Here is a 12,098-nt window from a genome sequence, read left to right on the forward strand (position 1 = left end):
AAGAAACGAGTAGTAAGTTGTTTTGATGATGGTTGTAAGTCGCAGGCGACTTTGTTTAAATTTACTTCTAAAATAGCCAACCGTCCAAGACAATGCAGAAAATGTTGTTCATTTCTGAACCGCACAAGATAAAATGTCTTTTCTAAGCGACACACCAGAAATAAGGATAAAAGGCAAAGGTAAAGTTAGCCCTGTGCCTAATTAAGCATTACGCCATGTGGACGTGTAGGGGAATGGATGTATAGCACCTCCATTCTTGACCTCGACACTATATGGAGGTGAGTGGTCAGAATCATGCCCCAACCGCTTTACCCCCGGGTAAACAGCCCTCGGTATCCATTGCATAGGAGACTGAGTGGGGCCCAGAGACGGTTTGGTCATTATGGAGAAGAGCGACATCTCTTGCCCCTGCTGGGAATCGAGTCCCAGCCATCCAGCCTATTGCCTGCCGGCATACCGACAGCTGGCCAGGTCCCCAGGGTATTACGGTAAAACTCCAACGCATTCTAGCCCTCGAGATCAGATGGTAGTGAGAGGGATGAACTCAACACCCCAATTACGTGATCCTCTGGGGAGAATGAGCTAATGATGCCTGTTGGATAAGAGCTCTCAAGATGTGGTAACTAAAATGAAATTGCCACCTCTGGAATCGAACTCTAGTCGTTCAGCCTGAAGAATCGGCCTATTGATAGATCTTTCATGTCACGTTTCTGAGTAGTTTTTATTCTTAAATTAGCATTCTTGAACTGTGTTGAAAGACTGCAGATGACCAGTGAAAGTGGTTGATTGGTGGCAAGGCCGATAACCAGATGGGGTTCAGCAGAAAGTTAAGTTCCTGAGGCGATCTGTTCTTGCAACACATGGCGTAGGTTTTGGCAGCAGACAAGAGAGCCACATGGTAAGAGCTGTAAGCTGCTGCTCTTAGTGGATAAATGCGAATGTAAATCTTGATAATTTCCTTAAGTTGGTTATTTAAGGAGGAGGATTATGAAGCCTCTTCTAATTTAGTGCAAGTCTTGCATTCATTGATGGACGCACACACATGCGCGCACGCACGCACATAATACATTTTGGTATTTTAGCCCATCTCAATGCACATTATTATTAATTCTCCACTGTTTCGATGGGGAATTTATCCCTTGCATGTTTAACTTTTAAGTACACCAGTATATGTAGATATCCAGGCTCCCAGAAAATTCTCCTTTCCTCCATCTTTTTCACTCATCCTGTTTGCACATAAACAGTAACGAGCCAGGATAGCTGAGTCGGTACACCAACTAGGATACAGGCTGGATGACCGATGAATCGAGGTTCGATTCCTGGTAGGTGCAAAATATTTTCTCTTCTCCGCAGGTAGCTTCATGGCCCACCAAGCCTTGTATCCAGTAGCCTCCACAGTCCCTGGGTGTAAAACGATTGGGGTGTAAAGCTGACAGCTCCATCTAGTGTCAAGGTTAAGAATGGTGGAGCTGTACCTCCGGCTCCCGCATTGGGCATAGTGGTTAAGTAGTTAGGTACAGGAATAATTTTGTCCTATTTCTAACATTGTTACATTACACTGATTTAATTGAATTAATTATTTTAAACCTCGTGCCTGCCGTAGCTAGTTTAGTGTTTTTCTTTCACACATATGGTTCATAGGATTGACAGAATTAAAAAGGTGAGGTCCTTGTGTTTGATTGAATACCACACCATGAAGATGTGTGAGGGAGTGGATGTATAGCTGCATGCATTTTTAACTTTGACAATAAATTGAACTGAATGGATAGATATGCCCTGGCTGCTTTCCCCCAGTAAGCAGCTACCAGTACCCATCAGATAGGAGGCTAGGTGAGCCCCAGAGGCAGTCAGGATGCAATGGAAAACTGTCCTGCTTGTGCTGATTCATCACTTGCCCAGTCTGTACCCTAGTCATTGTACTGAATGACCTAACCTAGCACACCACTTGCAGAATTATTTTGCTTGAATAATACATCTTCTGTATGGATGTTCAATCTGTAGTTACAGTGAAGGTATCAGCCAATATTTGGCTAGTTATCTAATCAGCATTTAGTGAAGTGGAAACCAAACCATTCAGAGTAATATGGGAGTGAACCAATATCAGTGAAATTTTGTGGAATCTGGTAATCAGTTCACCTTAACTGAGACATTCTGGCAGAGAGAATCATTTGGAATGTTTCATGTCTATGCTGTCTGAGTCATTTTGGGGAAAGTTAGTATTAAAATTATTACTACAATATACAGATTGTCCACATTGTGTTTGGCGATTCATAGTGTCATATTTTCATAACTGTGATATGCAGTTGAATGAAGCAAAAGTGAAAATGAGAACACATTTTAGAATTTGTGTTAGTAAATTTCCACATATGCACCCCTTGTAATGTGGGAGGTATGAAGACAGCAATGATAATTTCTGTTTTTGCTAAAACATATTAAAACATTTCTGATCTAATAATGTGAATAGCTGCCTTAATTATGTGCATAAATATGCACAGAATGAAGGCATCTGTGTACCCCCAGAAGCGATATGAAGGGTCTTAGGAGACTGCAAACTTTTCATTCAGAGCAGTTTGTACAAATTTCCTAAAGAGGTACATTCTTGTTATAAAATGTCAACTTCTGGTTTTTGAGAAACAAAGCGTCAATCATATGAAAAGTAAATGCTTTTTGTTACAGTAGCCTCAGAAGAAAAAGAATGTTTGGTCTTAGAATTGTTTTGATATTTGCCACATTGCTAGATATGCTCATGTCTCAGTTTCTTTTCATTCAGTTATGTCTCATAGTTAAGATATTGTAACACAGTGAAATACAAAAGGTATTTTATGGCTACCCTGTAAATATTTTGAAAATATACTTTAATGCTTCAGCTGTGAACATTGTGGATTAGCGATGGATTCTTCTACTGTTTAACTATGTCTTTTGTACTTGATGGGTCATATATTGTCAAATGAACTCTGAAGGTGATCATGAATGCACAGAGCATAAGATTCAGGAAAAGAGCAGTCATGGCCTATTTCTGGGCACCAGACCAGTGTTTACCTTGGAAAATTGAATCAGATCACACTTAAGATTAGCTAGAAACCCAGCTGGGATGTGAACTAGGTTCTTCTCAGATGCAAATCTAGAGTGTTACAGTGATATATTGGGTTTTCGGACTTTATCCATCGTCCTGGTTTTTAAGATAACTAATAAAAACACGACGTTTCGGAAACTGGATCTGTTTCCGTCCTATTCCCAACAGAATAGGTGTTTTGCTTCACCTGAGGATGGAAACAGATCCAGTTTCCGAAACGTGGTGTTTTTATTAGTTATCCTAAAAACCAGGACGATGGGTAAAGTCCGAAAACCCAATATATCAGTGTGTTATACACCATCGTCAGAATCCTATAGTAACTACTTGGAGTGTTACAGCTTCATTAGCTGTTCATTATAAGGTTTGGTTTTGAATGTGTAAGTATGAATGCAACATAAATTAGGCAAGAACTGAGGAATTGTGAGCGTGGCCTATTTCAAAGTATTGCTGATGTGGAATTTGCATGGGAGACAGTGGGAGAAAATACTAACAACAGGGAATCCATATTCAAAATCCAATTATCTGGAAGGGGTTCTTTTTTAACTGCCACTCTGCGATAGAGGCACCACAAGTTTGAAAATGCTGTTCTGCTGACAAAAGTGATAGATAATTCTTGCTCTCATTGTTGAACTTCAGACATGTTTTGGGTAAAGGAAATATTAATGCATGTTTTTAATTGTTGAATTTACATGTTTTACAATTTTTCTTGGCTAAGGGAACCAAAATCAGGAAAGCCTTTGGTCTGTAATAGGTTCCATACTGTACATATTTACAGTGTTTTTATGATGACCCTGACATGTAGCTTGGTATAGAGACTGGGCACATTGGTGTAGTAGTAATATCTACACTCACATTCAGGTGGGCTATGGTTCGAATCTCTCGGGTTGCTGGTTGTTCTTAAGCTTTTGTGGGGGAAATTTGCAAGTGACTTGAAATGTGTTACAGCTACCTTGTTCCAAACCCTCAGCAACTCTCAGCATTCATGATGATGGCTTTAAAACTTTAAAACAACATTGTTAAACAATTACAATAGTAAACAGTTCTTGCTTGTATATGCCATGTAGATTCAGTATGAATTAATATTATTTTCCTAATTTCAGATAAACAGCAAATACAGTGAAGAGCTGGCTCAAGAATCGCTGGAATGGATAAAGGCCATCACCCAGGAGGACTTCAGTGTTTCGGGTGACATGGATAATTTTTATGAGATCCTCAAGGATGGCACCTTGCTTTGCAGGTTGGCAAAAATAAAACTGCTCAAAGGCAGTGTGTTCCATAACTTTTTTTTCTGCAGAGGTGTTCTTATTTTAAACAAATCCTGATAAATCCACAGGCCAACAAAAAGCATACATTATAAATTAAATTTGGTCACACCTGTATATATTAGCTGAAAATTAAAGGAATGTAGTCAAAGATGCTGAAGTGTGGTGTAATCAGACTGAATACTTTCGGTTTGAAGTGAAGATCATTGTGCCTTGCTCACTTTGCAAGCTAAAATATAAATAATTACTTTGGTGTGAAGGTTTTAATATGGGCTACCATCCCTGCCTTCCCCCCTACATTGCTGTAGGTCCATTTGTACACATCAACTGATGGCTGATTTTGTGTTCTTTCATGAGATGGATGAATGGCGCCAGCAATATGTGGCTGAAGAAATTTACAGCATAATACATGTTTCTCAGTTTTGTTTTAGTAGCACTAATGAACAAAACACAAATGACGCTTTCAATATAGATATGTCTGTTGCTTGTTAGATTTGCAAAGGAGAACCGTCACAAGATTTAAGTGACTGATTCTGTATTACGATCTTGGATGTGACAGTGAAGAATATTATTCAGCAGCTGAGTCTTTTGAATCTTCTTTCTTTTTCACCTGCTCATTCAGCAAGTATGCAGCCAACTGAAATATCTCTTCTCAGTTGAAATTTCCACATTTATGTGAACTGTTCTTGGAAGTAATAATGCATTGAGGCTGATGTTGCATTTTTGTTTTCGGTTTTGCAACTTTGATTTTATGGTATGTCAGCACAGCAGCAACTCAGACAGAAGGAAAGTAATGGTTCTAGCATGGTACAATAGACCAGAAGTGGCCACAGTACAAGGGACTTAGTCCCACCCCACTAGCAATAAAAAAATTGGTTCTAGCAACAGTGTAATAACAGTTAGGGTACCAGTGTTCTAAGGGTCTGCACACAGCTCTGAAGGTCTTAATGGCACAAAGCAGCCATCCATGAGTTTAAGGTAGCCTAATATTGATGATAGCCTCAAAATTCTTTCCAGCCCGAGCTTTGGCTTCTTGCTGATCACTGCATAAGTCTGTAGTTCAGTGCCATTCATCTTCATTCATTCTGTGCCTTCCTCTCAGCACTTTGTATGTGTGTGTGAAAGAATGCATTGCTGTCATCAAGTATATTATCAACCTAAAATTGCTCTTTCTGTCTCTTTGAGTTTAGTTATGTATATCTTATTTTATTGTATGAGGACATCTACTACATCCTAGGTGATGATCACTGTTATGGATTCCTCGAAGAAAATAAAATGAATGAATCCAGGAGTTCTGCTGAATTTCTCACTCCTATTTATACTCCTTGTTGGGAACTGAATACTGATCTTCATAGAGATATCATGTTCATTTAACTAATTTTACACAACATTGATAAAAGTTTCACATAAAAGTTGTAGTTGTTTTGACTAGATTTCTTAAAGAGACACCATTTTTAAGGTTGGATGGAGCTGTCTAAGCTTTGCTTAAAACAGGGATAATATTGGACTGATGGGAAGTTATATACTCCAGAAAGCTTTTTTGGAAGAGAACTTTGATAACTATATTTCTGTTACTTATTTTAATTTATTCCTCTTCACTAGTGCTAATAGAATTATTTCTGTTGGTACCATTATTGTGGATGTGCCTTCCAACAAAATATGAAGCTAATCATAATATGTGGTATTTCAGGCTAGTGAACTGCATCAAACCAGGATCAGCGAAGAAAATTAATCAAAGCACTATGGCATTTAAGTGTATGGAAAACATCAACGTATTCCTTGAAGCAGCCAGAGACCTAGGTGTTCCACCTCAAGAAACCTTTCAGACTGTTGATTTGTGGGAAAGACAAAATCTTAACTCTGTTGTCATTTGTCTGCAGTCTCTTGGTAGGAAGGTGAGTAACAGAACTGCTTTTGCATGTGTCTTGGGACAACTGGGAAAGTGACTTTGATGTCAGCGGTGCAGGTTTTATATGCATGTTTTAAGGATAATATGGCATATGAATTGGTAATATCCAGCATTCATTTTTCAAAGTAAATAATTAGAAACACTATTTATATTGAAATGCCATAAATATTATTAAAATATGAAGGGGACATGCTGTATAGCATTAGGCAAGCAGTTAAAATAATGGTAAGAATATTCTGATACATGATATGTATACAGTGGCCGTCTTGTAGTGCACTCAATTTGCACCACAAGTTTGAAAATGCTGTTCTGCTGACAAAAGTGATAGATAATTCTTGCTCTCATTGTTGAACTTCAGACATGTTTTGGGTAAAGGAAATATTAATGCATGTTTTTAATTGTTGAATTTACATGTTTTACAATTTTTCTTGGCTAAGGGAACCAAAATCAGGAAAGCCTTTGGTCTGTAATAGGTTCCATACTGTACATATTTACAGTGTTTTTATGATGATCCTGACATGTAGCTTGGTATAGAGAGTGAAAATCAGTGCAACAGGACGCTAAAATACAACATTATGAATAATATTCTGATACTTTTTATAGCAGATCTCAGACATTCATGTTGATTCCAATGGGAAACTTATGTCCAGCCTGTATGATTTCATCCTCTGCATGGCTGTTGCATAAATTGAATTGAGTGTCTGTAGTTTCAGCTGCTGCAGACTCAATGCCACAGCTAACTGGCACCACAATACCTGTACTCATCTTTTATATGCAGTTTGAATTTCATTTTTTGTTATATATACTAGATAGATATAGATACATAGAAGTCTTGTCATTCTACAGCCAAACAGTAGGGATGGTGGATTCTGCTGCTCAGATAATATCCTTAATTTCTTATACCTTTATTTACATCATGTGTACTTTGGACCTGAACTTTATCTTTATTTCTGTGAAGAAATTAGATTGTGATATCTGGAATTTGGAGAAGGAACAATGTTGTATGAGGTGGTAATACTCTTAGTCATTGATTATGTGATGTAAAACTGACTGACATTCCAGTTCTAAATTCTGATATATTTTTTTTTTTCATTTTTCATTTTTCCTGTTTCTTTTTGAAACTGTGAGTGAAGTAATTTCACAGGTATACCTGAATTTCTATAGTTCCATTCCAGAAAACACACATAAATTAGGGGCTCTGTGTAGTCTGTGTTGAAAGTGAATAAGTAACAGTTTCTTTTATAAACAACAATGAATATAACATGTTTTTGTTCTTTATGTTGCGGACTCTATCTCACAACAAAAGGGACAAAAGTCTGTTGTATTGATGGTTTTATATATTAAATTGTTATTTAGTGTCCTATGTCACAGTAGAAGGCTGAATTTGAGGATTGTGTTCCTGAAGAGATATTTTTTAACAGAGTACTCATATTTATGATCCATATCAGAAATTTGTGTTACATGTATGTGTTACTTTATTACTAAGTAGCGTATACTTCTAGGAAATGTAATACAGAAAAATGTCCATGGTTGGAGGACAAATTGTAGACCAAGTAGATTGTTTTTCAATTCTACATTAAACAGTCTTTAGAGGTACAGTGAAACCTCATTAATTCAGACTAATAGGGGGATAGGGTAGCCTGAATTAGTGAAAAGTATGAATTATGGAATATAGTTATGTTAGTACGTTCAAGTTAATAAAAATAAGAAAATATGGGCACAGTCCAACAAATGTTAACTTAAATGGTATTAGGACACAAATACTATATGATGAAAAGAAAAAGGAAGATTTTATGAAAATGTTTATATTGAAAACAAAATTTAAATTAAACATGGAATATTGTATTGGTTTCAGTATAAATCAGATGCCATAGATGTATTTTAATGCTTATCAAAGCCAACAGGAAGTGGGAAATTGCATCATTAAACTCTAGCGTAGGAAACTTTTCTGTTCTGCATAAATAAGATATTTACATTAAAAAATATGGCTTTGTAGACAGTAGAGGGTTCAGGTTAGTGAGGTTTTAGTGTATAAGCAAATTTATGGAACCACAAAAACTTGAAATTCACGTTTCTGTGTCGACTGGAAATACTGTATTTAATAATGAATTTTTATATTTTATTTTCTGTAAGATGGGTATTTACCGTAATGCTTTGGAGAGACACTTGTGCTTAAATGAAGGTGGTAGAAGGTCGAGGAAAGTTAATTGGAGGAAGTGTAGGGACTTCCCCTGATATATAGGCAATCAGTAGGATCTCTGAGTTCGATGAAATTTAACTTTCTTGTTGTTAACAGCAGCTGCTTTACATATCTGTTTTTTTTTTTTGCAATCAACCTAAAAATGAAGTACAGAATACTTTTCTGGAGTAATTCATCGAACAGCAAAAAGATATTTACATAGCAGAGGACAATTGTTAGAAGCATGATGGGTGTAAAACCTAAAAATTCATGTAGAGGATTGTTAAAGAGATCAGAGTTCTTGCCTTTCCCATGAGAATACATATTTTCATCAAGAGCTTCACTGTAAATGACCAAGAATATTCTCAGACTAATTCAGCTGTCCATAGTGTTGACACAAAGAACATGCACCATCTTTATAGACCAGTGGCCATCCTCTCGTGTTCTACAAGAAAGAGTGCATACTATGCTGCATCAACATTTTCAACAATCTTCTGTCTAATCTCAGAAGTCGTATGAATGAAGAGTCACAATTGAGAGGAGCAATGTTGAAGAATTTATGTTGTCTGAAAATGATTAATAATTTCCTCAAAGATTTTTACAAATAGCATATGTGGAGAGTGCTGATGTATGTGTATGGATCTGTTTGAAACATTTGAATGCATTATATGAATCGTCTGTGTATTTTTTGTATGAAAGCTTTAGTTGTACTGTACATAAGTGTTATGTTTTTATGTCTTATTCCACATCCTGCAGTAATTTTTGACTAACTTTGGGTCCAAGGACTGTACATATGTGCAGGAAGGCTTTATGTAAATCGAGGAATTTCTAAGAATGGCAGCTACATTTTTACAGAAATGTGTAAGGTTATATTTGCATTGGTTCAGCATCAGATCTTTGTTGCTGATATAAACAGAAGTTTTGAGAACCATTGGCTTATCATTATGTGTTAAGCTGGCAGTTGAAAGCAGAGGGCTTACCAAGACAGTTATTTCAGATGTAAATTCAGGGTCCGATTTCTGTTTTCAGGCGGGTAATTATGGAAAGCCTAGCATTGGTCCGAAGGAAGCTGAGAAGAATGTTCGTAACTTCTCTGAAGAACAGATGCGCGCAGGTCAAGGTGTGATAAGTCTTCAGTATGGCAGCAACAAGGGGGCCAACCAAAGTGGCATCAACTTTGGCAATACCCGACATATGTAAATGCCAGTTTGTCCTTACCAGCCAGACTATTGGGTGTTGCTTTCTGTGCATCAGTGACCTGTGTTTATTGCAACTGGGCACAAACTATGCAGTTCCATGATATTACTTTGTGTTGTTAAATGCAACGATCCTGATGCATGGTGAGTGAGGTTCAGCCAATGGTCTGGCTAACAGAATGAAATGAAGATAGACTCTGTTGGAAATAGGACAGAATGAAGTGGTACTGATATTTATGATGTAAGAATGCACAAAAGTTTTCTTGTGCCAATAAATAAACATGTTAGTGAAGTGAGCAAAAAGAGAATATACTTGCAATATTAAGATATTTAATAACTAAATAGTCTTAGTATTTTTAAAAGTTTTTTGCCAGTTCTAAGGGAGAGAATCCCTTCCCTGTACTATTCATCAAGCCACCATAATGTTTTCCATTCCTTACAATTCGCAGACATTCCTTGAAAATTGGGTGGGTTGATTTATTAGTATTTGTCTTCACTTTGTGCCAGTGGCCAACTTATATAGCTATTTTACAGTGTATAGTCTATCTTTGTAAGGTCTCTCTACCTACCTGTGAAAACTGAACATTATTTTAAGTAAAACTGTTGAAATTGTAGAGACCATAAGAATGTTGAAAATTTAAAAAATACACGTATTTTACTATGAATGTAAGTTGAAATATAGATCTCTTCATATAACTTTTTTCTTGAACTGTATAATTTATGTAACTGGAAAATAAATACTAATTTTACTATTTTCCTTCAATTTATTTTTACCCAGAGAGACGTGAAAGCAAGGTCTGATTTCATTCATATCTCCCTACATCCTTAAGGAGACATTCTGTGTATAACATGTACAGCCCTTTGCAATGTTCTAGGTACGTACAGTAACACAGTCTTTTAACACTAGTTTTATTATGTCTTGTGTTAGAACAGAAATTTAGAGTCTCATGGTGATCAAGGAATGCTTTGAGTGGATATCACACTGATTTATCTAAACAGGGTAGCTCACTGGCCTTGCACTCAGAATGTGCATGATTTAAATTTTGGTTTGATTATGGTGTTAAGGTTTCAATAGCCTTCCTAGATAAATGACAGGATCAGCATACCAATCTGCATTGTGCTACATACTTCCTTCTGTTTCACAGCTTATGGTGTTACCAAATATTGCTGTCCTTTCGCTTGCTGATGTCACTGGTAGGCACTGTGAGTAGACATTGTAAACTCACTTTCATTTCATTTTACTTCTGGTTTTAGTAGCAACAGTTACGATCTTGCTTTTAAAAGTTTTAAAGACAATGCAGAAAGACTGCTGCCAAACTTTACATCTTGGGTCCCAGAACTGCATAGAGCTCCATTTTGCTTGGACAGACTATTTTGGCATTAGATCTCACATCATGTCCTCAGGCCTTGACAATATCCAAAACAAGGAGCTGTTTCACCTTTTCTCCCATCTGCCCATATACAATAATATGTGGTCAGTTAACTATCTCCTATCTGCCTGGAGAGAAGGTATGGTTATCCCAATTTTGAAGCCTGGTCGACATCACTATGCCAAAACTAGTTTCAGGCCTCTCTGCCAAACTGGTTATATCTGTAAAATCATGGAGCATAAGGTAAACTGTTTATTTATTAAAAGGGAAGAGTTTGTTTTAATTGTAGTTAGTCACTTTATATGGGGTATGCGGTAGCGTAGTGTTTAAGGTACTATGCCACAAGCTGGAAGGTCACGGGTTCAAGTCCTGATGAGGTCATTGGATTTTTTCAATTGACCTAATGCTTCCGGCTGCACTAGGCCCTGGGGTTTACTCAGCCTCTAACAGAAATGAGTATCAGGAATTAATTAAATAATTTTCCTGGGGAGTGAAGCGTGGCCAGCGCGTAAGGCTGACAAACTTACCGCCATCTTTGAGCCGATTGTCAAGGTAATGTGGGACCCTTAATGTCTCACAACCCTATGGGCCTTCACGGCCTGTTACAGGGATAGCTTTACTTTTTTACTTTTAGTCAGTTTATATAAACAAGGCACCTCCAGAATTCCAAAACACCATTTCCTTGTCTGACATTAGCTATATTTTTTCTTAACAAGTAATATGAAAATTATGGATATTGACAAATCATGTAATTCCTTCTGCTGAACGTATCTGGTAAGTACACCCAGTTTTGTTTTATTTAGAGACTGAAATAGAAATCTGAAGGTATTTGTAACTACACTGATCTACCGAAAGATATATCAGTAACATTAATTACTTAATTCAGTGATTCTCATGCAAAAGGTTATGATCATGTTCAGTTTTATGCAAACATTTTGATACAATTTTACATATGTAAAGTAAATCAATCATTGAATAAATACTATGTATTTAATTAATACTAAGCTTATTTGATTTGTGTTTGCAAGGGAGGGGATGAAATACCAGTATTGAAGAGAAACTTGATACCAGCTTAAACCAGGTACCTACCAAGTTCTAATTTTAGTAAA

General features: G+C 36.9%; 1 protein-coding gene across 1 annotated transcript in view; it reads left to right on the forward strand.

The window, feature by feature from the left end:
* The window catches only part of LOC111861736 (myophilin), a 63,209-nt gene extending 52,836 nt beyond the window's left edge, over nt 1-10,373 (forward strand). The window contains exons 2-4 of the mRNA XM_023846563.1: nt 4,174-4,310; nt 6,026-6,230; nt 9,453-10,373. Of these exons, the coding sequence (XP_023702331.1) occupies nt 4,174-4,310; nt 6,026-6,230; nt 9,453-9,623 (513 nt within the window). The 3' untranslated portion in view covers nt 9,624-10,373. The remainder of the gene's footprint in view (nt 1-4,173; nt 4,311-6,025; nt 6,231-9,452) is intronic.
* Nucleotides 10,374-12,098: the final 1,725 nt, after the last annotated feature.

Source organism: Cryptotermes secundus, unplaced genomic scaffold, assembly GCF_002891405.2.
Source record: "Cryptotermes secundus unplaced genomic scaffold, Csec_1.0 scaffold309, whole genome shotgun sequence".
NCBI lineage: Eukaryota > Metazoa > Arthropoda > Insecta > Blattodea > Kalotermitidae > Cryptotermes > Cryptotermes secundus.